The sequence below is a fragment of the Rhizophagus irregularis genome, chromosome 10, assembly GCF_026210795.1.
Source record: "Rhizophagus irregularis chromosome 10, complete sequence".
Taxonomy (NCBI): Eukaryota; Fungi; Glomeromycota; class Glomeromycetes; order Glomerales; family Glomeraceae; genus Rhizophagus; species Rhizophagus irregularis.
The window spans coordinates 1,940,866-1,966,962 of record NC_089438.1 but is presented as its reverse complement, the minus strand read 5'-3'; the positions used below and the strand labels follow the sequence as shown (position 1 = coordinate 1,966,962).

The following is a 26,097-nucleotide window of genomic DNA, read 5'->3' as shown; positions in this document are numbered from 1 at the left end:
ATATGTAAATGTAATAGTATGTAAGATCTAGAACAGATCTATAAAGACACTTTTTTAGATCATTGAACAAAATGTACAGTGAGGGTGTACGATATTAACGTACGAACTGGCCAGAATTAACGTTAACGTTATCGCGTGTAAGTGCATAACTCCCAAACTCGGGCTAGTTCGTACGTTAATATCGTACACCCTACTATATTTTAAAGACGCCCCATGAATAAAAGGTATATTAGGATTTCCTACATATAAAATATAAAAAAAAAAACGTTTTTTTAAAGAAGTTTCAAAAATGGTTTGAAATTTACTTGGTTAGAAACTATAAAGTTTTGATTTTTTTTTTCAAAACTTATCTGGAATCAGCATCCACGTTGGATATATAAAAGTATGAAATATTTTTTTTATAAAATTTTTCAAAACTTCTCTTTGGGATTCAGTATCCACATCAGAACCAATTTCCCTACAATTAATATAAAAAAATGGTAAATAATGTTTTTTTAAATATTTTTAAAGAAAATTCTTCAAAACTTACCTTTGGAATTTGGTATCCAAGTAGGAGTTGATATCCCTATAATTAAATATAAAAAAACATTTTTTTAATAGTTTTGAAGAGATTTTTCAAAACTTTGCCTTTGGGATTCAGTATCCATACCAGAACTGACATCCCTATAATTAAAACATTTTTTATTGAAGTTTCAAAAATTTGAAACTTATCTTTAGAATTCAGTATTCACACCAGAACTATAATTAAATATAAAAAAAAATGTTAAAAAGTTTTTTTTGAAACTTGCCTTTGGAATTTAGTATTTACGCTAGAACTAATATCCTTACAATTAAATGTAAAAAAAAATATTAAAAAACATTTTTTTAATAGTTTTGAAGAAATTTTTCAAAACTTGCCTTTAAATTTGATATCCCATACCAGAACTGATATCCTTACAATTACATATAAAAAAATGTTAAAAAATGTTTTTTTAAAGAAGTTTCAAATTTTTTTTTTTGAAACTTATCTTTGGAATTCAGTATCCATACTAGAACCGATTTCCTATATATAAAAAATAATAAAAAAACACTTTTTAGTATTAAAAATATTTTATTAAAGAAAGTTTCAAAATTTTTTTTCTAAATTTACTTGAAATATCAATATCCATGTTAGGACTAATAAAAATAAAAAAAAGTTTTTATAAAGTTTTAAAATTTTTTTTGAAATTTACCTGAAATATTAGTATTCATGCTGGAATAAAAAACATTAGAAAACATTTTTTTAAAGTAATAGTTTTACAAAAAAAAAATCAGAACATTAATTAATGTTTTAATTGAAAATATAAAAAAAATTAAATGAAGCATTAAAAAATATTTTGTAAAATAAAAATATTAAAAATTGGAATATTAGTTAATATTTTAATAAAAAAAAAATTAAAACAAAAAAAAATTTTTTGAAATATTTAAAACCATTTTGTTTAAAAATTAAAGATAAAAAAAATCTAATTTTTAACTAGAAAATCAAAGTTAAATGAACTTGCTAATTTTATTTGTTTTGTAAGTTTTGAAATTGGTTTATAAAACTGGAGGTTCTATTTACAAAAATTAATTTTTTTTTTTTAAAAAAATTTGTCGAAATTAATTTCAAAATTTTATCATTTAAAGAGAAAAATAAAGTTTCAAAATTTATTTATTTATTTATTTTTTTTGCTGCAGCACATATAATTCTTTATTAAGATTTAAATAAGACAAGCTAATACAATACACGTACAATTAATCAAAATCCTAATTTACTGCAAGAATTACACCACCCACTAACTTCATCGAAGCAATCATGTATGTACTGTCAGTGAAGAACTTAAGCTAGGGAAGTAAGTTCACCTTGAAGGTGTCCTTTTTTAAATGAAATCCATTCTCCTAGTCTACACCTTGAATGCCCTTAAGGACTCACTGCTACTGCAGACAAAACTCAAATTCGAATACAAAAAGAAAAAAAGAACAATAACAAAAAAGTCAGGGTAAAAAAAAAAAAAAATTTTAAAAAGGGAAAAAACTAATAAAAAATAAATTAGTATGTTATGAATACGAAGTTCTACTATAATATTCCATTTGCCTTGCCTATAGTTTACCAAAGCTGAGTAATGTCATCCCATCAGTTTTCCAGCTTTCTTAATAGTGACCTGATTTTTGCTAACAGCGTAAGTTTGCCAGTTTTATTTGCCACTGTCCAAACCCATCTTAATATTTTTTAATTATTTTCTGATAGGCTTGATAAGCAATTTTATCTTGCCATTCAGGTCAGTTTTAGACTTTTAATTCACATTCATTAATATAACTTTTAAGTGTAGAAATTGATGGTAAACGTATAATTGTTTTTATTGCATCATATGCTGCATGGCCAGATCTACTGTATACAGATATAGCCTAACGTAAAAACCTATTAAATAAAAAAAATTGAGTTTTTTAATATCAATATGTAAAAAAAATTAATCTTACATTGGATGATATCTTGTTTAAAGCTCTGAATGGTTCAGGCTAAATCAGGAAACTGATCCGAAACTAGCTCAAAATTCGGTTTGGTTCAGTTTGGGTATTAGAACCAAAAAACTGGCAGTTCAGTTCAGTTTAATCCGATTTTTATAAAAATGTGAAAAATCGAATAGCCATCCATCTAGTGATCGTAAAAAGTTGAGCCATATATCATTGGGTTCGTCTCGATAAGACGCGTCGAATGGTGGTAAGATAAAACCCTAGTCATAGGACCCCGCTTACTTCTAATAGAGGTCTCCGAAAATATAAGGTAAAATTTATATTAAAAAAAAATTTTAGGTCTCTTAATAGATAAAGGTAAAATTATATATATGACAAATAAAGGTCTCCGGATATGTAAGGTAAAGTTAAAATAGGTTTCCGGTTTTATAAGGTAAAATCAAATATAAGTTTACAAATGTTTCGGTAAATAATAAGGTAAAATTGTATATAAAATTTAATATTTACCTTATATATACTAATTTGAAATATTGTACAACAATTATTACAATATTTGGTAATATACGTTTTATAATTTTTTCTCAAAATAAAAAATTTATTCTCTTCTTTATACTTGTAAAAACCATTTTATATTTTTAATTTTATTTGCATTAGCACTATCTTTTTGAAAATTATTACAAAAATTAGCTTTTAAAATATAAAAATTCGTACAGCAATTAGCAACTTCAGAATTTAATTTCAGTACTTTGGTTAAATCAAATCATATTTTACTATCTAAGAAAGTTGTTTAGTAAGGTCGAACTACTTATATTTGAATTTTTATAGCAGTTGGAGTAATATTTATTGCATACGAGCATTTTTTTATTTTAATATTAACTTAAAATTTACGTTTTTTGTTTATTAAATTCGGAGCGTAATTTGGGCATTTTAGTCAAATGAAATCACCTTTTTAAGCTTAAGTAATATTGTTCGGCGAGATCTAAACTACCTGAATATTAATTTTCATAAGAATCAGTTTAATATTTACGGAATACGAGCAATTTTCGCACTTTTAATTTTTTTTATTTTCCCGATCAGTGATTATAGGGCGTAATTTGGGCACTTTGGTCAAATGAAATCACTTTTTCATGCTTAAGTAAAGTTGTTCGGCAAGGTCGAAAATATTTAGATAAATATTTTCATAGCAGTTGGATTAATATTTATGGGGTATGAGCATTTTTTCATAATAATACCAATTACGAATTTATTTTTTTTAAAAAAAAATCAATTAGATTTTTTTAAAGAAAGTAAGTGAATAATAGTTTCGAAGTAAAGTTAAAGATGTGTGTCTTTAAGATTTTTTTTATAGTATTTTTGTAATTCAAAGTACTTTTTTTACTAATAAAAGTTATTTATCTTTAAAGAATAAGAATTAAACTTAGTAAAAATAAAAAATTTTTAAAATTTATTGTAATGATTATAAAATATTTTGTTTATTTAATATTTAAAAAAATTTAGGTCTCTGAAAATCTAAGGTAAAATTTAATATAATTTTAAAAGGTCACTATATATATATGGTAAAATTATGAGATAAGAAAGGTTGGTAAAATTACTAGTAAATCTGAAATTTTGCCCGGAGACCTTTATTAGAAGTAAGCGGGGTCCTCTAGTCATGGCAAAAAAAAAGTGGCAGACATGTGACTGCATTTTATTCATCACAACTGTCACACCCACCGCATTTCCCTTTTTATATTTATCTTAGGGACTTAGTTTTTTTCAAGTATGTAAAAAGTTATTCGTCACCCCTTATCCGTTACTGTTTATTTTCACGTGTTAGTGCATAATGCCATAATGCAGGCCAAAAGTCACATGTCTGCCACTTTTTTTCGCCATGGCTAGGGTACTAGCGGTAAGATCATGTCCTTAGCATTGATAGATCACAAGTTAATTCATGCTAAATGATTTATCAATAATTGGAATTATCAAGCTATCTATCGATGCTAGAGACATGATCTTAGTGTCATTTGATGCGTCTCAGTGAGACAAATCCAATGAATATAAATTCGTCCATATACGATCACTGAATGGCAAATAAAGTCAAGTTTCGCATTTTTTTAAAATTTTCGAATGTTAAAAATTAAAAATCCTGATACATGAATTTATTCATCGTCTAATGGTCGTACAAATATGAATTAGGACTCATTGGATTCGTCTCGATGAGATGAGTTGAATGGTAGTGAGATCATGTCTTTAGCACTGATAGATCGTAAGTTAATTTATGCTAAATAATTTATAAAAAATTGGCATTAGCAAGCTATCTATCGATGCTAAAGATGTGATTTTACCACCATTCGACTCGTCTTATCGAGACGAATCCAATGAGTTCTAATTCATATTTGTACGACCATTGGATGACGAATAAATTCATGTATCAGGATTTTTAATTTTTAACACTTGAAAATTTTAAAAAAATGTGAAACTTGACTTTATTCGCCATTCAGTAGTCATACACGTACAAATTTATATTTATTGGATTCATCTCACTGAGACGTGTCGAATGGTGCTAAGATCATGTCTCTAGCACTGATAGATAGCTTGCTAATTTTAATTATTTATAAATCATTTAGCGTAGATTAACATGTGATCTATAGATGCTAGAGACATGATCTTACCGCCATTCGACGCGTCTTATTGAGACGAACCCAATGATATATGGCTCAATTTTGTACGATCACTAGATGGATGGCTATTCGATTTTTCACATTTTTATAAAAATCGGATTAAACTGAACCGAACTGCCAGTTTTTCAGTTCAGTTCTTACAGATTTTGGCTCTAATCCGAACCATCTATAATCTGGATTAAACCGACCCGTTCAGAGCTTTAATCTTGTTCCATTTGGTTTACCAATTTGAATACAAATAAGTTCCTGAAAATAGGATGAAGAGTAGAAATATCTATAGATTTATTAATAACATCTTTAATAACAGTATGAATAATATTCGTAATGTTATTTGATACTTTTTCTTCTTCCTTTTCAATTTTCTCTTTTAGACGCTTTTTTAAATCAATAATTAGTTCATTTTGTCTCTTGATAACTTTTCTTTGTTGATTAACCTTTTCTATAAGAATTTCCTTTGATGTATGTATTGCTTTTACAAAGTTTGGTCCTGTTAAACACCTTTTCTGAATTTGCTGCATTGTTTTTTTTAATTTTGCACAATTTTTACATATACTTTCTTCTTTTACTATAAGTATGCAATTTATTCTTCAATATATTTCATCAGGTTGACCTATTCTTTCTATTAAAGTAAAAGGAAGATGATTTTTTTTATTACTAACAAGTTGAGTACCTTGAATGCGTATTACATCTTCAAATCCTTAAAATTAAATAAATAAATAAAATAAAATAAAATAAAATAAATTTAATTAATTTAAAAATATATTACCACTTGTACTCATTCCATGATGACAAATGCTAACAGCAAAAATATATTTAATAAAATTAATTATTTCATTAAGTATCCTTTCTATCTCTTTAACTGAAACAGAAAGATATTTTTCTTGCACTAATTGATCAAATACATAAACTTCATATCTATGCACATTATTTCTAGTTAGAATTAATAATTTTTTTTCTTATTGTCACTTTCTAAAAAAATTAAATTCAAGTCCTCCAATAATTTTTTGTACTGCAATTCCGGTAAATTCTCCTTCAGGTAAAACTTTTTCTTGAATTGATAGAATATCCATAGTATTTATCAATGATGTTGCTTTCCAGTATAGTGTATAATCTGTATGGAGAATAGATGCTATTGACAGACTAGTAAAATTGGATTTCAAAAAAATAGTAGCAATGGCTGATCTTTTTTCTTTAAAATAACCTTGATTCTTCAACCAATTTATCCATTTAAAAAATGAATCAAATTTATGATCATCTTTAATGCTATACACATAAGCTTTCTTTTCTTTTGCATCATATATAAACATACCCTCAAAATATTTATGAAAAAAATATAACGTTTTTCTTTTGAGGTCAGGCCTAATATATACAAGTTCTTGCAATGCTTCTGCTTTTTTTTGCCGTTTTGATAGTGGTAAATTATCATAATTTTCGTTCATGTATTTTTTTGTGACTATCAATGATAATAGTTGTAAATATTTTATTAAAATTATTTAAAAAGTATATTTTTTCTTTTGCTGCTTACCATTTTTTTAAGTAAATATCAAAATTTCCTATAAATTTAAGATATTTTTATAGCTGATTTTATTTTTTAAGAAATATAAACACGAAAACTGAAAAAAAATAGATATTCATAAAGTTTCGTATTTTTTTATTATTAAATCGATTTTCAATCAATTTGCCATTTTAAAGAAAGAGTAACATCACATTTTATAGTATTACATATAAAATTATATATGGTATCAGTTTTAGCGATCATTAATCAGGCTGTGTAACCTATAAGTTGGACCCCCATTTATTTATTTAATCTCTATTTACCTTACTTTTTTCTTAAATTCTATTGGTTAATTAGCTAAAAAGGAAAAAAATCATAACAATATAACATAAAATTTCCTTTTATAGTAGGATCAGCATATATGGGCTGATTTGTCTTATACATGTAGCCGAAACCTTCATGAAGCTGGACAAGGTTTCGGTCTTTCAGTAATTTAATTATAATAAATTATTAAAAACTATTCAGAAATCCATCTGAAACTTCAAAGACTTTATATTATAGTTTCAGCTGGATGTAGAGATTAATTTTTATCATTTTTTAACTTAATTTTGATTTAAAGATGTGGCTGAAAATCACGTGAAAAGGTTTCGGCTACAAGTATAATTTGTCTACCTTTAATTAATTTTATTACATTTTTATTATACAAAATACTATATAATATACAGTAAATTGGAAATGAGTATTAAAAAATTTTTATTTAATGTTATTATACTATAATTTGGTAAATATTTCTTTTAAATTAATATAATTCTTAACACTTACTATATATGTTAAAAATTTGTATCTCAACTTAAAACGCAAATATCTCAAGATCCAGTGATCCAATCGGTAAGCTCTTTTTTCATTCATATAGACCAGATCAAAGGCTTTCCAAAGAGCCTAAATTTATAAAAAATGGATCAGTAAATCCCAAGATATTTGCATTTAAGCATGTTAAAAAGTTCGTACCTCAACTTTAAACGTAAATATCTCTGGATCTAATGATTCAATCGGCGAGCTCTTTTTTCGCCTATAAAGTCCAGAACAAGGGCTTTCCAACGAGCCTAAAATTATAGAAAACGGATCAGTGAATCTTGATATATTTGCATTTAAAGATGGTAATACAAACTCTGACATAAAATAATTATTTTTATTGTTTGAAAATATCTATTATGATACCATCTTTTATATGATATTTTTATTATACTTTTATAAACATTTATAGCTACTAAGGCTATATAAATTTTTATTTTACTTTATATTTTATTAAAATATACTTACTTTTTAATAATATATGTTAAAAATTCCATATATATGAGAAATGGGTTTTTATTAGTGAAATGGGTTTTTTTACAGCTCTTATATTTAATAATTTAAGTTTCGCAAATGTAAATTTTTGTTTAACTTATTATTTAGTCAAGTGATCATCAATCAGATGATTTTTAGGTATTACAAAACAATTTTGAATAACAAAAATTGTGAAAATCAATCAATAACTCTTTTTAATGCTGAGTAAACAAATCAGCCCATATCCTTGAGACTAAGGAATTGTGGGGCTGTAGTGGCTTTAAGTGAACCTTAGTTCAGTTCTGAAGTGTGAATGTTGGTACAGAAGGGTTTTTAGATGATTGCCATTACATCTGACACTGAAAGTCCTCCATTACTAAGACATGCCAGGGTGGCATATAAATTCGAGCTTGTCTTGCCTTTAAAATGGATAAAGGATGAGTAGAGAGTTATAACTAGCCAGTTAGTATTCCATTGATGAATAAGGACTATCCTAAGGTCAAACTAAAATGGCAGTTGTAGTGATAATTGGTCAGGTTGTACATACCAGTTAGTTGGTATACGTTAGTCAACTAATTGTACCTATGGACTACTAAGCTATAAATAGGTTCTTAAATATGAACCTTTACCTTAAGTCAAATACAAAAACAAATCAGCCCATATGAAAGAATTTTATATATGATTTTTACCTTAAGTCTGGAGGTAACCTATTTTATAAGTAAGCAGGGTTTTGTCACCCCCTATATATTCACAACTTCTTTTTAGTTACATTATTTATTGGTCCCAATTTTTTAAATATAAAAAATACTTCTTTATAATTACAATAGTTTTATAGTTACAATTATAACAAAGTATTAGTCCAAAGAAATAATAAATATAAAAAAATTCCTTCTTTATAATTACTAACCAATTATAATAAGTTATAAAGTAATACAAATTATTACAAATTATAAAGACTTTATAAACTTCATTTAATAAGTACAAAATTATGAAATTAAACATAAGATATACACGTTAATAAAGTAATACGTATTATGAAAATTGTGAAATTATTTAAACCATAAAAATACCCAATATATAATAGTAGTCAAATTGGTACTTTCCAACAATTTCCTATCTCATTTTTTTTTAAAATACCATCTAATTGTTTGATAAAAAGATCCCGTACCTTTATTAAAAAAGAAATATGTGAATATATGCAAGCAAATCTAAATAAAAAACAGATTGATATTGCTTTACACTTAAAGCTCGCACGAGTTGGCTGAACTGTAGCCAAAATTTGAGCTGGCTCAGCTCAATTAGAATTTTTGAGATTGGCTCGTGTTGAGCTAACCTCAAGCCGAACTGAGCTTTTATCAAATTCTGCATATTTCTCGTGATTTTTTTAATTTTGGCCAGAATTAAGTAATCGATATGGAAATTTCCTTTTTTGAACATCTAAGTAGAGCTCTGAATGGGTCAGGTTAGGTCAGGTCAAGTTATATCAGGTTGTCTGTTTGACCTGACCTGACCTAAAACCTGAAAAATTTCAGGACTATTTTTATTAAAGTATTGAAAAAAAACGGTACAAACCTTTTTTTTTTTAATATAATATTATGAAAAAAAATGTTTTTGCAACGTTTTTTATTAAAATATTAAAAAAAAATATTGCAAAACGTTTTTTTTAATATAACATTATGAAAAAAATGTTTTCGCAATGTTATTATTGAAATATCAAAAAAAAACGTTATGAAACATTTTTTTAATATAATATTATGAAAAACGTTTTCGCAACGTTTTTTCTCGAAATATTGCGATTCAACATTTTTATATTAAAATCATATAAAATAGTGAATCCCAATACTGCAATTCACTTTTTTATATTGATTTTGTATAAAAAAAGTGAGTTGCGGTATTGCGATTCACTTTTTTTTATATAGAATTAATATAAAAAAGTGAATCGCAATATCGCAACTCACTTTTAATATATAAAATCAATATAAAAAAGTAAATCGCAATACCGCAACTCACTTTTTTTATATAGAATCTATATAAAAAAGTGAATCGCAATACTGCAACTCACTTTTATTATATAGTAGAATCAATAGTTTCAGGTCAACAGGTCAATCAGGTCAGGTCAATCTTTATACGCATGCCTGAATTTCAGTCAGGGTTAGGTCAGGGTTACGCAAGATTTGGCTGACCTGTTCGGGAACTTTCACATCTGAGTAATGTTATACAATCTAAAAAAGGCAATTTTATTTCTTATCAAAAATGGGAAATACATTGCACAGGATTCCAAAAAAGGAAATTTCCATATCAATCACTTACGGCCAAAATTAAAAATCACGTGACACTAGCAATAATAAAGAAAGTTCTGAAACATGAACAAATTATAATCCGCAGCCTACTTCGAACGAGCTGGGACAAAGCTCAGCTCGAATGAAATTGAGCCAAATTTATTATGAGCCGCGGCTCAGCTTCTCGATATACCTAGATCGCGAGCCAACTCGAACCGAAGGTCAGGCATGCGGAGCGCTATTTACACTTTAACACAAAATATTACTGAAAAAAATATTGACAGATCAACTATTGCTAAAATATAGTAAGACTAAAACAAATGACTTGCAGTTCTTTCAAATTTTCAAACAACATATACTTTTTGCCAATGACCTGTTTTATTTTTAGTATTAGATAAAGTTATGCAACTTTGGACTTGTCAGGCTGTAACTGCTGATATTCTTTTTAGTAACATGATTTTACAAGAAAAAGGTATAGAATTTGTAGGATCATTAGGAGTTGAAGACAGAATAAAATGTGATAATAGCTAGGTATATAAATTTAAAAAATGTAATGGTTTTTGTAAAATTAATTTTTCTGGTGAAGCGAATAGTGTACCATTAATTACATTATCAGATGAACATTTAAAATTGCAAGAGATTTTAGCTAATTATAATAGGAAAGATATTTATAATGCAGATGAAACAGGCTTATTTTTTGAATAGAACTGAGTAAAACTTTTAGTACAGATAAAGTATTTGGCTGAAAAAAAGTAAAACATCAAGTTTATGAAGTAAAATTAATTTTGCAATTTATTTATTTTATATGGTGCCGGAACTCTATACTCAAAAATAAAATTGTGATAATTATAAATCTTTCAACACTTTAATAAAATAGAATTTCAAAGAAATAAACTGGTAACTTTGTTCTACAAGACAAGTACTATTAAATTACCGGTCAGATTTTCAAAAAAATATCTACATAAAAAGCTATAAGCGTTTGAAATTTGGTTATTTTTATATGATTGGCTCAAATTTGAAACAAAAAGTCACATAAATGCATTTATTTTATGAGAATTTACATAATTCGTACTGACATTTAATTATTTTAAGGCTTAAAATGGCTTAAAATGTCCTTAATTTACTTAAAAGTCTAAATTCAACCCTATTTTAGCTTAATTGTTCTTAAATAAATACTACTTTCTACTTTATTCTTTAGCCGATTTCCTTTTTTTTCTTTTTTTGTACATGCTCGTATCTGATTTTTCTATTTTTTGTCTAAAATTGTGAGTTTTTATTGGCTATTGTGCTTCTCACGTGATAAATTAAAAATTTGAAACATTTTTAAGTATAGAGTTCTGGCACCATATGCTTTTTTTCTTAAATTTACATTGTATATTAATTTATTAGGATAAAAATCAACTTTCAGTTCTTTTTTATCACAGGTCAAAAAGTGAAAAATCAGGCATCAATCAGTTACCGATTGGTACCTGATTTTTCACTTTTCGACCTATGTATGTTAATGTCACTAGTTCCTCCTCTTGTTATTGAAAAATCGCTTAATTCCTGTTGCTTTAAAAACATTAATAAATCTGCACTTCCTATAATTTGCTATGTTAATTCAAAGACTTGAATGAGATTTAATATCTTTATTAAATAGTTTCACTATCTTGATAATTAGTTTCGTATGAAAAATTGAAAAATTTTACTTTTTATTGATAATATGAGATCTTATTTTAATCCAAAAAACTTGAAGATATTACTAATAAAGAGATTCCAATTTTAAATGATTAAAGTAAAAAATAAGTGTAATAGTAGTGAATAAAGCTCTACATGAGCCAGCTTGAGCCAAGCCAAGGGCTAGCTCAGCTTGACTCAGCTTGGCTTGTTCCAAAAGCTTACAAGCTAGCTCATTTTCAAAATCATATAAAATTTATTATAACTAAAATTTCAAACCGAAATAACTTCGCCAATATTGCTTTAAATTTAATGATTTTACTACCATTAGATTCGTCTCATCAAGAGGAATCGAATGGTAGTAAATTCATTAAATTTGGAGCAATATTGGCGAAGTTATCACGTTTTGAAACTTTAGTTTTAATTTTCAATAAATTGAGCTAAGCAGCACCAAGCCAAGCTATAATTGCAATTTGGTTTAGCTTGGCTTGGCTCAGCTTAAAAGCTCATGAGCTGGCTTGGCTCATGTAGAGCACTAGTAGTGAAGAAGAAAATATTGCTGAATCATCAAATTCTACTCAAATAGGAAAAAAACAAATCAAATAATAATAAAAAAAACCTGATATTAAGCTTACTAATGTAAAGTTTGTTTATTTTTTTCTTAATACCTCATCTCATCTTCAACTTATAGTTGCAGAAATTATTCAAAATTTTAAAGCTAAATATAAATGGGAATTTTGTGGATATTTGATTTATTAGTTTGATAGAAAAATTAATCAAGAAAAGTAAGTCTAAAAAAAAATCTTTTTTTTTTAGAATTTATATTAATAATAAGGGATGTTTAATTAGAAATAAGCTAAATATTAAAGAAGCAATTAATCAAATTGCCAAATCATAGAATAATATTACAGAAATAACTATTCAAAATTGTTAAAAAAAACTGAAATTCTTCCATCTAATATAAATAAAGATAATATAGATAATGGTACAAATGATGTGGATCAGAAGTCTGACTTTGAAGAAGAAATTGAATATCTTTTGAATTTACCAGAAATTGATAATATATGGGGACAAGCACAGCAAAACAAGGGGATAGCCTCAAAAAAAAATTTCTTAAGTTCATATAATAATTATGCTCCAATTTATCCAAAAATTACAGTTGTAATAAAATCTCAAAAAAAAATTTTTAGATCCTATCCCCTTGTTTTGCTGTGCGTGTCCCCATATATGATTCTCCTATTCCAACTGAAGATATTTTTACCAATAAACAAATTATAAATCTTGTACACTCTGAAGAAAATGAAGATAATAGTGATACTTCTAATGAAGAAATACCTATTATATCAACACAACAAACAGTTAATAATTTGCAAACTTTTATTAAATATTTTGAATAGCAAAATAATTCAGCTCAATTTAATACTAATGGTTTACATATTTTTTGAAAATATCTTTATTTGATAAAAGTTAAAGAAACTAATTCAAGAAAACAAAATACACTTGATAAATTTTTGAATAATTAATATTTTGTTATACAGGACCCCGGATATCTAATATAAAGGTCATAATGGACTTTTGGCCAAAAACGCCCCTTTTTGCTGAAACTCAAAAAATCGTTTTTTGTAAATATCTCAGCATCCAGTAATTCAATTTTAATGAACTTTTTTTTATTTTGTAGCCCTCATTTAGCTCTACAATTTAAAAAAATGTTCATCAAAATTGGACCACTGGATGCCGAGATATTTACAAAAAACGATTTTTTGAGCTTTTAAAAAAAAAATGGGCCAATCTGCCGAAAGTGTGACTTATGACCTGTTTTGGAGATATCCGGGGTCCTATTATACAGTCAGAATTCAATATAACAAACCCTCTGTTCAAGTTATTTTAGATCATTATATCAAATATTTGATAATAAATCAAATATTTCTATTACAGTCTGACCTCAATATAACGAACCCACAATATAACGAACTCTTGACTTACCGAACTTTTTTTTAAAAACTGGGTTCATATTATTTAAAAAAATCTCGATATACCGAATTTCATATAAACTCGATATAACGTATACCGAACTTTTATGATTTACCGTTTATAATAAAGCATATAAAAAAAATTCTTTATATACCGAACTTGATCACGTGGTTGAAATTTCACATAATTTATACTGTTAAATCTTAATTTCTGGCCAAAATTAATATTCTTTAATCACGTGATAACTTTATATACCGAACTGTTACTGTAAAACTTATGGAGTTTGGTACACAAAAAAAATTTACATACCGAACTTCTACTATATAACGAACTTTTGCCCTTGAACCGCGAGTTCGTTATATCGAGGTTTGACTGTATACCAATTGATATATTGAAAAGTATAAAAACAGTATATTTAAAAAGTATATCAATATAAAGTCAAATTTTATTACCTTAAAATGTGTTTATAATACCAATAGTTCAATATAATGTTATTATACAGAAACTTGTAAATAAATGCACTGAAATTGAGAATTAGTGGTCTGCTGTATTGAATAATGCCAACTGAAACTAAGTTAATTCTGGCTAGAATTAGTATGGTATCAGTTTATCACAAATAATAAGTATGACTGGTTTTATAATTAACTTTGTTATATGTAATATCACAAAATTTATAATAAAGTCAGTGTATAGTGATATAATTGATTATAAATAGTTTAGTTTAAGAAAAAAGTTTGTTATAGGCTAAAATTAGTTTATTCTAAATATATATGCCACTCAAATTATTTTGGATTGCCGTAATTATAAGTAAAATTCCAAATTCAATTATGACATCTCAAATTATTTTAGCACTTTACATAGTAAATTATATATAAATTAAATGAATTACGACATCCCAAATTATAATTATGACATCCCAAAATAATTTGAGCAGTATGTATAATCCTGAATCGTTATATCGAGTTATGGCTATAATTTTTTTAATGATAAAATCAATTTCAGATAAATGTATTCTATTTTTTTGTATTAATTCGTAATATTTAATATAATAATAATAAAACATTATATTTTTTTAAAAAAAAGAAAAAATTATTTTTTTTAAAAAAATAAAAAACATATCACCGATTCTTGTTGATGTTTCACTAATTTTAATTGGATAAAAAAATATAGTTACATTTTCTCATATTGTTATATATATGTGACTATATGGAAGGACTTTATTATAAGAATACTTCCCTATAATCATAGCATTTGACAGTTCTAAGACATGTGATTATAAGGAAGGATAACTATATATATATAAGGTTTTATATAAAAGTTAAATTTTTCTATGGTGATATCTATTAGTAGTAAGTGGAATGGTGGATTCTATTTTCTAATAAAAAAATCCAACATAATTTTTAGATGACTATTAAAAACTGCTTAAAAATTTGATCAATGCTTGCCATAATAAAAGAAAAGTTCCTTTATTATATTTAATTCCATTTGATTTTTTTTTTATCTTTTTACACATTTTTTCATTTTTTACAGTCAAATCTTAATATATTAAACTCATGATTTGAAGTTAAAGTTTGATATATAGTAGAGGTTTGATCAAGAAAATCAAAGAAAATCACATGATTAATATTTCAATTTGGCATCAATTAATTTAGGCAAAAATCAAGTGGTTCTAATTCTGGCCGAAATTAATTAATTTCAGGCGATCAGTATCTGTAATAACTATATCACATGTACGTCATTCTTAATTCCAGCCAAATGTCGTAATGCCGGCCATTTCGTGACTATTTACTCCGGGTAGTTTACTGCTGCCACGAAAAAGGGGTACTTGTCTATTAGTGGATATTTATATTTTTATTCTCTATTTATCTATTGAAATGGAAGAAAACCTCAATCAAATAGATCGAGTTCACCGAAATCATTTTCACAAACGAAATTTGTATTACGATGAAAACATTCAACGTTCTTTTCCTTCTCAAATTTCTCAGGATCATCTTAATAATAGCTTACCATTAAAAGAAGCTAATTTTTTAGTAAAGCATGAAATATCTTCGCCAGAAGTATCCCCACATTTACATTTTACTCCTTATATTTCTATATTACCACAAAAACATAGTTCATATTCATTCAAAAGGGATACGATAATATATATTGATCATGAAGTGACAAGTTGTAATAAAGAGATAATATGTGAAGAAGAAAAGAATGATAATGAAGCAATTGCTATTATAATTGAAACGAAGAATAATTATGATGATAATTGTTTAATCAATGAGGATTCAATAATTTATGAAAGAATTACGGATTGCGTACTTGGTTACGAGGAAAAAGAAAAAGATGACGAAATCGAAACATTCAAATTAAACAACAATGTAGATAAAAGGTGTGTAACATTTTTTTTTCTTATTAATTATTTAATTTTCATAAATTAATTTTATTTTGTTTTTAGTCTAATAATATCAGTAAGAAAATGCTTTAACTGTTCATCTCCATATCATTCATATTATAATTGTCCATTACCTTTAGATGAAAAATTAATTAAAATAAATAAAGAAAAATTTAATAATGAACAAGATAGTAAATCTAATAATGGAAGACAACAATTTAATAGTAGATATTTTATTGAATACGAAAAAGATTTTATTTTTAACATTTTTTTACCAGGTGTTATAAGTGATGTGTTAAAAGATGCTTTAGGAATATTGGAAAGTGAGGACGAACCTCCTTATTATAAGAGAATGAGAGTTTACGGCTATCCACCAGGGTATTGGGGAGATAATGAAGGAGATGGTAATTATGATAATTTAAAGAAATGGGTTATGAACTTTTTGTTCTGATATTTTATTTTAATTTTAGATCCACTAAAACCTAAAAAAGATAGATTATCTAAATTGGAAGAGGAAAAGTGGAATTCAGCTACATTAAAAATTTATGATAATAATAGGAGTGATAGCAATGATTCATTGGAAGTTTCTAGTATTAGCAGCGATTTAACAGGTAATAATTCCGAGAATGATGATTCAAAGGATAGGGAAAATTGTTTAGAAATAAGAGAGGGTGTCACCAACAACACTAAAGAGGAATTAATAAAATTTTACATGGAATCTCAGAAAGAGACTTTTGAGAAAGAAATCCAAGGAACTCAGGAACTTCAACAAGAGAAGAAAAAGAAAGTTCCATTAGTTTATTATCCCGGATTAAACTTAGATTTCGCAAAATTTGAAAATAGGACTAATGTGACTGTTAGAAAAACAAATAATTATAATGATAAAGAACAATTTGCATTTTATACCAAAAATACCAAAGAAAATTATGTGTGTTATCCGACCACGTCAGGTTGGTATTATAATGGATATTCAGACTGGTATAGTTATGAACAGCCACAACCACCTGGAAGTACAAGTAATGTTCCACCTTGGATAATATCAAGTAATTTAGAATTACAGCCACCACCTCCGGGGATAATTACATACAGTTTTGGTGTGCCACCTCCCGGAATATTTACACCTAGTTCCGATGTGCAGCCACCACCTCCCGGGACAATACCTTCACTTGAAGCAGATAATTCTACTTCAAAATTTGAAGCAATGTTTATTCAATCCCAAGAACATTATAAGGTAGATAAATCATCACTATTATGGAAAAAGGATGATTCAATCATATCAAAAACAGATTCATTTAAACAACAACAGCGGACACTTCAGAACAAAAATGTGAATCATCGAAATAATGAGATATCTTATGACGAAGATTGTGTGGAAGACATGGATCTTTCCGACTAAAATAATTTATTTATTTAAGGGTATAAAGTTATTCAAATCACTCTTTGTAATGATAAATATTTTGCAGATTTGTAATATTGCGATAAATAATTTCTAAAAAATAGGAACAGTGTTGAATAAAATTGAAAAAATTTAAGCCAATCCGAGTTTTTCCATTTCCTGTTAAAAAAAAAAAATTTATAAATCACTATCTTAAAAACTATAAGTCACAACTACATAACACGTAATTGGTCAGAGTTTCTTACTTCTCTTAAGTGAATTCCAAGTCTAGCAGGACTTCTTGATACAACAACTCCAGCATTTTCTAATGCTTTAATTTTATCAGTAGCTCCACCTTTACCACCAGCTATAATAGCTCCTGCGTGTCCCATTCGGCGACCCGGCGGTGCAGTTAATCCTGCAATGAAAGATACTACGGGTTTTGGTTGTTTACGAGTCAAATTATGTTGCTTCAAATATTCTGCTGCTTCCTCTTCAGCAGATCCACCAATTTCTCCAATTAATATAATACCTATAAGTGAAATTTATTATTTAAAAAATCCCTCTTGTTTCTTTTTTCTTATACGGAAATTACAAACCTTCCGTGCTATCATCTTCTAAGAATAATTTTAGACAATCTACAAAGTTTGTTCCGTTAAATGGATCACCTCCAATACCCACACATAAAGTTTGTCCAAGATTTGCCTGAGTTGTCTGGTTGACAGCTTCATAAGTTAAAGTTCCTGAACGCGAAACTACGCCAACTTTACCTTTTTGATGAATATGAGCTGGCATAATACCTATTTTACATGCTCCTGGTGCAATAATACCGGGACAATTTGGTCCTATAAGACGTGATTTACTTTGAGATTTCAAAACTTTCACAACCTATCATTAATTAATTACATAAGTTAAATACGTTATAAACTCTTTTTACTTGCATTTGGATATGCTATGCACCTTGACCATATCCTGTTGAGGAATTCCCTCAGTAATGGTAACAATCAAGGGAATTTCTGCTTCAATACTATCTAAAATTGCCGCAGCTGCAGCTGGTGGAGGAACATAAATTGCTGTAGCATCTGGTTTTAATTCTTTAGCTGCCTAATCAAAAATCATAAAATAAAAATAATCATTACAATTAAGAAACTTTTTAACAGGTAAAATTTCTACATAAACTTACTTCAGCTGTAGTGCTGAATACTGGTAATCCCAAGTGAGTTTGTCCACCTTTATTAGGTGAAACTCCACCCACCATATTTGTACCATATTCTATCGCTTGTTTTGAATGAAAAGTTCCCTACGATATATATATAAAAAAAATAAAACAATTAAATAAATTGGTGGTTGAATAGGGTGAATTAAAAATGGTAGAATGATTGAATTCAATTAGAATTAATTTATACGCGTTATTATCCGCGGACCTTTCTTAATCAAACACCAGCTTGAAAGTAATGTCATTACAAAAATAACTCCCAACCTGTTTTCCAGTAAAACCATGACATATAACACGAGAGTCTTTAGTTAAACGCATATTTTTAACGGTATCCTCATAACTAGCAGACCGAATGGCACTGTAAGAAAATCCTCTACGTAATGCTAATTTTAAATATTTATCATAATTAATACTATTAATAACTTAATTTCCAATATTTAATATTGATTTACCAAATTGCGCTTTTGGTTTTAGTGAACGATAGAATGAATTCTTAAAGCTGATCATTTTCTAACATAAAAGTCGAAAGTGTAAAAAACGATTGTAAAATAAAACACTGTATGGCGATCACATCTAAATGATCTAAATCTCTACTTTTTCACGTGAGTGAGGCCATTGTTTATTAAAAAAAACCTACTTCAATAGTAAAAAAAACCAAATTTCTAATCAATCCAATTCTTGCATATGAATTCTCAAGCACATACTATTAAGAATGATCAGATTATTCTCGGAATTGAGGTCATTTCCCGATCTGCTCTCGAACAAGATGTTAAAACGTTAATGATTTCTTATCAAAAAAAGCAAGCTTATGATTTCACTTCATTTACTGATGTTTGGAAAGAAAGGACATTTTCTTTAATTCATTTCGCTTGTCCAGAGAAACTTGGCAGACCGGTGTTCATGCAAACGCTATATCAAATTTTTTTATCTTATAATGTTATGAATACGCGCTTGCTTGAGATAAAATTAGGCATATTATATGGGTTATATCTTTTATACTTCACACAACCAGAAGTTTTCCTTAAAGAGAGAATTCGCCTTACTTATGCAACATGGCAACAGATTTTTGAACTTTACAAATACTGTAAACAATATGATCTTCATGATGCGGTTTATATATATGAAAAAATGAGAAAGGAACGTGTCTTCGAGTTCGTTTCCGATATTGATCCCTGTGGGACAATATTAAAGAAAGGAATAAAAAGAAAAGCAACAAACGATTTCGATAATATAATTCACGAAATAAGTATATCTCCTGTTGGTGGACTAGGGAATACGGATATTTTGGAAGATGGAGATGATATAGCTCAACAATATTATTCAAAAAGAAACAAATTAATGGGCACAGATTTGGCAAAAGTTGCTTCTAATATAGTAATTCGTCGCAGTATAGATAATCATCCCATTGGGCAACCATTTGACCCCTTTACATTGTTAGAACCATTGAGCGCAACGAATGAACACTTTAATGATAATCTTAAAGTTAAATTAGAAAACATGAAATCTGAGCGGTTTGAATATTTGACAAGAGCTAAAACTTTGTTAGAAGGAAATTCAAAAAACGTTGAATGTCAACGAACTGCCTTTGACGTCCGAAATGAATTGCGTTTACAATCATATCAGAGGTCAAATCGTCAATTTGTTCCATTTTCGTTGAGAGCAACATTAAAGGCAGCAGAAAGAGATGAGAAAAGATCTAGAACTTTTAGTATGAAAGCTCCGCCACCACCTGCAAAAGTTTTATCATCTCTTGAAAATCGGACAGCGAGAAAGGATAGTTGATCTTTCAATTGACTTGTAATAGGACTTGGTATTGGTAAGTTGTTTATATGTAAAAACGTGAATTTCTTTAATCTAATTTGTAACAATAGCTTAAATATCGCGGGTTGAGTTCATTAAAGAATTCGGTGGAAGTTAAAAACTTGACTTTTCAACGGTGTAAGATTTAAATATTATAAATTTATATGGTTTTATTACGGCTATGAATTGCTCACAAATTACGTGATTCTTTTATAATTTAGGGAGAAAAGTTTCAGACGCGAATTTTTGTAAAGTTGATATAAATTCGAATTTATATCTTTAATATCATACTTTACATACTTTATTTGCAAATCACTTAAATCAATTCCAATTTTAAAATTTCGTTCTTCACGTGTGGCGCAGTTTCGAAATATTGTCGCATGATTAATGATTTGTGAATAAAATTCAATGTTCGAATTTTTTATGATGTCATCACTGTAAATTATTTTCAACTTCTCTCACACTTGTAAATTGAGTAGTTCGCAATCGAAAAAGGTTCATTTTAACCAAAACGAGATTTTTTTATACTAAAATAATAAAAAAAACTAATCTTATCTCGACTTATTGAAAAGTACTTGTCAAATTAAATCTTTTATTTACTTTTAAAGTTGACTAATTTTTCACTGTAATTTTGTAATATGGAAGATACTTTTCGTCAAGCTTTTATTCAAATCGTACAAGGAAGAAAACCTTTGAACAGTCTTGATCAGCTTTTTTCAAACACACAAAGTCTCTCTGAGACAGACAAAGACATAATACTGGATACCATCTGGTATATCGAATCTACTTTTCAGGATGACTTAAATACTGAATACCGAACAAAACTCGCAAGTATTGTAAAATATATTTTTTCAAAGAAAATAATTGATATAAAACAATTCAAGACTAGACTTGAGGTTTCTTTACTTGCTGCAACTGGTCTCGTTGACGAGAAGATATTCAACCGGAGACTTGTACGAATTAACACATCTATGTTATATAAACAACAAAAGTATAATCTGTTAAGGGAAGAGAATGAAGGATATGCAAAGTTAATATGTGAACTAGCTCAGCACTGTGATCCAGAGTACATAGCCGAGACTGAAGCGGCGTTAAATGAACGAGCAAATAGTCTCCTTGAACAAATTAAAATGTTAATAGGGTACTTTCATCTTGATCCAAATAGGGTCTTAGATTTGATTCTCGACGTATTTGTAGTTAATGTTAGAGAGCACCACGAATTCTTTTTACGTTTATTGGAGATTTCTCCGTGGAAACCTGAGCCTCCACAAATTTCTAATGGAAATAATCATGATCAATCATTCATGTGGGAAAATGATTTAGGAAATCCTTCTTGTGCTCAGCTACTTGGAACTAAATATCAAAGATATGAAGGTGATGACATGATACCAAACGTGTTCGAATCCCTTTATGAAGTATCCGCTCTCTTAATACACCGAGGACTTGTTAGTGTTGGCGATCTTCATCCGCATATTATGGTTGATGAAATAACCGAAGAAATGGAATGGAAAAATCTGTTGGAGGTTCAGCATAGACATGAACTTGGACTTGCCTGTGCTCTTCTTAGCATTGGTGATTTATATCACGCTCGATATTATATTTATCAGTTACCTCACATACATCCGGAAATAGCTCATAAAGTTTGTGAATTACTACATATATCTATTGAACCAATTTATGCCCCAATAGCTCCGAATATCTTAGGATCAAGAAAGTCTCCAACTTTCCCTGGATCTTGGTACCATCGTTGGAGTGACAGCATACCAATGTTTAACACTATTGGTGAACTAATTCTTGAAGAAGGTCGAGAATTGTTAAATCTCGTGTCACCCTTCTTTAATGACGATATCATATTGTTCACTAAAATCCTAAGGCTCGCTCTTAGGCATCTCACGATTTCAAGGTCAACCCCTAATATTTATCAAGTGGAAACAGCTTGGCTTGATATCATAAGATCTGTAATTTTACCAAGCATATCAATGTGTGAGACGAACCCAGGAGTAATTACTGATTTTTGGGATGTGTTGTGTCATTATCCATACGAAATAAGGTACGGGATTTACGGAGAATGGAAGAGTGAGAGTTACAATTTGCATCCAACTTTAAAAGATTTAAAGACTAATATAATTAGGAAAGCAAGAGGCATAATGAAAAGGATCACTGATGACAATTATCGTCAGAAAGGTCGTGAAATTTCAAAATTGGCTACGGGAAACCCTGCCATTGTTTATTCAATAGCTTTAGACCAGGTTCAACGTTATCCAAATATGATAACTCCTGTGGTCGAAGCTTGTAGATATCTGAGCGATTTTGCTTATGATGTCTTGAGTTATCTTATGCTTGAAATTTTAGCTAGCGATAAGCCTAGGATTAAAGATGATGGAATCAATATGGTTGATTGGTTACAAAATATCTCTTTATTTTGTGGACAGATCTGTCGGAAATATGAACCAATCGATCTCAGAAGTATTTTACAATATGTTATTAATCAACTTCAACTTGATAACGATGTCGATTTATGTGTTATATCACAACTTATTACCAATTTGTCTGGTATCGAGCTATCTGTTATACCATCTGAAAGTGATGTATTGCTAATGAGCGGATTCGATACTCTCAGAAAGTCAAGATTATATAACATCAATCTTAACAAAAATGTACGGCGTAGTTCGGCAAGGTTGGCTAAAACTATTATAGATACTGGTTTCTTGACACCGCTCGCCTTTTATATAGCACAGATGTGTCAGAAAATTCCATTCCCTATTTCAGATGGAAATAACATACTTACGATATCAACATCATCTGATCTCAAACAATTAGGTGCAAAATTGGACACAGTTCGTAACACTTATGTCCAATATATGGAATTTCTTGCCCTCAACGTTGATATGAAAGAACATCATAAGATGATTCCAGATATAATCGAATTGTGTAATAAATACGTAGTTCAACCGGAATATACGTTCATGCTATTACGTCCTAAATTAAATTATTTAATCAAATCACAATATGAGACGACAATGGATGTTGATAACGACAATATTTGGCAACCTGCTTTACGCGATGTAATCGAGCAAGTACAGCAGATACATCCACCGCATGTATGGAATGGGATAAGCCCAGAGTTTTATACGACTTTTTGGCAGCTCTCATTGTATGATCTTCAATTTCCGGCTCAAGAATATCAAAAGGCTATAAGCGAAACTCGTGGATTACTTAAGTTTGCTGAAGACAAGAAAAGGCCGCAAGATATTAAGAAGTATACGGCTATCCTTAACGCACTTGAAGATGAATATAGACAACACCCTGAACATAATTCACGTATTCGACAAAGATTAATGAAGGAGAAAGATCATTGGTTTTCTGGCCAATTCTCAAATCGCCAAGATATCATTACACAGTTCTGGCAATATTGTCTTTTCCCACGACTGATTATGTCTGCAGATAATGCAGTTTTTTGTGCAAAATTTATTGAAGTGATGCACGAAATTGGTACAGCGAATTTTTCAACGCTTACACTTTATGATAGAGTGTTTGCAGATCAAGTGCAGCTGCTTACATTTACATGTACAGAAGCTGAAGCTCGTAATTATGGACGCTTTTTACAAACCTGTTTAAAATCTCTTAGCGTTCTTCATAAGGATTCCAATGCATACGAAGAAAGAGGCAAAGGAAGAGGAATACCCGGTTTCCAAATGAAATGGAGCGCTTTAAATAGACAACCTTCAAGTATTGCTGAAACTGATTTATTGCAATATGAAGACTTTAGACGTGTTTATTATAAATGGCACTCAAAACTTCTCAAGGCTTTTGAACAAGGTCTTCTTGCAATCGAATATATTTCGGTACGAAATACTATAATAGTTCTGAGCGAAATAGTTCAATACTTTCCTGCCATTGAAACTATGGGTAAGAAAGTTGAGTCATTTGTAAAGAATATAGCAGACAATGAAAAAAGATCAGATATCAAGGTATTAGCATTAAGTTATTTGGGCAAATTAAGGAGTATGAAAAAGTCATGGATTCCCTATAAGCAATTTCAAACTCCCAAACAACAAACAACTTCAAACGGTTCGAATTCTGCTACTAATCAAAATGATTCAGCTCTCAAAAATGTTACTTCAGCTGTACAACAAAATAAAGCTACCGTGCAACCTGACCGCCCATCAACTCCACAACCTTATCGTATCAATCCTCTTTCGAATGTTCGTGATGATCATCAATCCCCACGTGCAACAGCTAGAACCAATAGTCCAAGGAGACAAATTCATCCATTACCTGATAAACCGATGGAAATAAGAAATCCTATAGATGTTAGAAATCAGCTGCGTGAAAAAGAACGAGAAAAGGAACGTGAAAGAGAACGAGAACGTATTATGAAAGACAAAAAAGACATCCACAATGAACGCGAAAAAGATAAGATGGGCAAAAAAATGGAGCACGAACGCGAAAGAGAAATCAAAAAATTTGATCATCACGAACGAGAAAAAATGGGAAGGGAAAGAAACAAAATTCCGGATATGCCTCCTCGTGGCGGAGAAATTGAAAAAAAGGATGTCCGAAAACCAAGTAAAGAAAGACAGCCTGGTGATGAGCGAATGAAAAGAATGGATCATCATCCACGTGGTAAAGACAGAGAATTAAGAGATCGCGATGAGAGAATGAAAGAAAAAGAACGAAAAGAACGAGAAGAACGTCGCGAAGATAAAGAAAGACGGGAGGAAAAACGTGAAGATAAACGCGATAAAGGAAAGGAGAAAGAACGAGAACGGAGCAGAGAAACAGAAAGAGGACGTGAACGTAGTAACCGCGATGAAGACCGTCGCGAAAGAGAAGTAGAACGTGATCGCCATCGCAACGGACGGCGCCATATTGATGACGTGTCAAGAAGGGGCCAAATGCGCGACGAGCGCGAGCGTCTCCTTGTGCCAGGAAAGAAAAGAGATCGGTCCGATCATGATCGGGATGAAGAACCCGATTCAAAGAAGCGATTGATCGAGCGTCCGGGGGAGAGAATTGTGGAGCGGATCCAACCCGAAGTTCTTGCCCCTGCATCCCGGCCACCAATAAAAATCAATCGGGCAGTGCCTTCTCATCTCTCGGATTTGTTGGTGCCCGATGGTCATTATAATCCGGGAATAAGCAAAAAGCCTGGTGGAGGCGGCGACAAGCACCGAAGGAGAAATTATTAGTGGACTTAAAAAAAAAAAATTAAAAATAAAAATAAAAATAAAAATATTCTTAAATTAATTAGCATCTATATTCATATTATTAATAATAATGATAAAATAAAATTAATAATGTACTGTAAATAGCAAATAGAAATAAAAATTTTAATAAAGTGTAAATTTTGTCATATGACTCTTACAATTCAAAAATGGTAATGTGGTTGGACGTATAAATTGACGCACCTATACCTGGGAAGTTGGGTTAGATTTAAAATCTTTTTTTTTTTCGTGTTACGATA

General features: G+C 29.1%; 6 protein-coding genes across 6 annotated transcripts; 3 read left to right on the top strand and 3 right to left on the bottom strand.

The window, feature by feature from the left end:
• Window positions 1–5,329: 5,329 nt before the first annotated feature.
• Window positions 5,330–5,647, bottom strand: OCT59_001947 (uncharacterized protein; the record flags this gene model as incomplete). Its single annotated transcript, XM_066144169.1, has 1 exon — window positions 5,330–5,647. The coding sequence occupies one exon, from the start codon at window positions 5,645–5,647 to the stop codon at window positions 5,330–5,332; it is 318 nt and encodes a 105-aa protein (XP_065995358.1).
• Window positions 5,648–6,091: 444 nt separating this feature from the next.
• OCT59_001946 (uncharacterized protein) lies at window positions 6,092–6,568 on the bottom strand (the record flags this gene model as incomplete). Its single annotated transcript, XM_066144168.1, has 1 exon — window positions 6,092–6,568. The coding sequence occupies one exon, from the start codon at window positions 6,566–6,568 to the stop codon at window positions 6,092–6,094; it is 477 nt and encodes a 158-aa protein (XP_065995357.1).
• Window positions 6,569–15,394: 8,826 nt separating this feature from the next.
• On the top strand, window positions 15,395–17,776 carry OCT59_001945 (uncharacterized protein). The gene is made up of 3 exons (XM_066144167.1): window positions 15,395–16,236; window positions 16,303–16,643; window positions 16,710–17,776. The coding sequence occupies exons 1-3, from the start codon at window positions 15,731–15,733 to the stop codon at window positions 17,633–17,635; spliced, it is 1,773 nt and encodes a 590-aa protein (XP_065995356.1). The 5' UTR covers window positions 15,395–15,730; the 3' UTR covers window positions 17,636–17,776.
• OCT59_001944 (Succinate--CoA ligase [ADP/GDP-forming] subunit alpha mitochondrial) lies at window positions 17,593–19,388 on the bottom strand. The gene is made up of 7 exons (XM_025316074.2): window positions 19,283–19,388; window positions 19,095–19,213; window positions 18,798–18,914; window positions 18,575–18,718; window positions 18,214–18,502; window positions 17,881–18,146; window positions 17,593–17,794 (listed from the first exon to the last, which is right to left on the bottom strand). Exons 1-7 carry the CDS (start codon window positions 19,335–19,337, stop codon window positions 17,768–17,770), a joined length of 1,017 nt encoding a protein of 338 aa, XP_025181456.1. The 5' UTR covers window positions 19,338–19,388; the 3' UTR covers window positions 17,593–17,767.
• A 203-nt stretch (window positions 19,389–19,591) lies between these two features.
• Window positions 19,592–21,215, top strand: OCT59_001943 (uncharacterized protein). The gene is made up of 2 exons (XM_066144166.1): window positions 19,592–20,768; window positions 20,852–21,215. Exon 1 carries the CDS (start codon window positions 19,611–19,613, stop codon window positions 20,610–20,612), a length of 1,002 nt encoding a protein of 333 aa, XP_065995355.1. The 5' UTR covers window positions 19,592–19,610; the 3' UTR covers window positions 20,613–20,768; window positions 20,852–21,215.
• OCT59_001942 (uncharacterized protein) lies at window positions 21,062–26,007 on the top strand. Its single transcript, XM_025308335.2, has one exon. It carries the CDS (start codon window positions 21,269–21,271, stop codon window positions 25,820–25,822), a length of 4,554 nt encoding a protein of 1,517 aa, XP_025181458.1. The 5' UTR covers window positions 21,062–21,268; the 3' UTR covers window positions 25,823–26,007.
• Window positions 26,008–26,097: the final 90 nt, after the last annotated feature.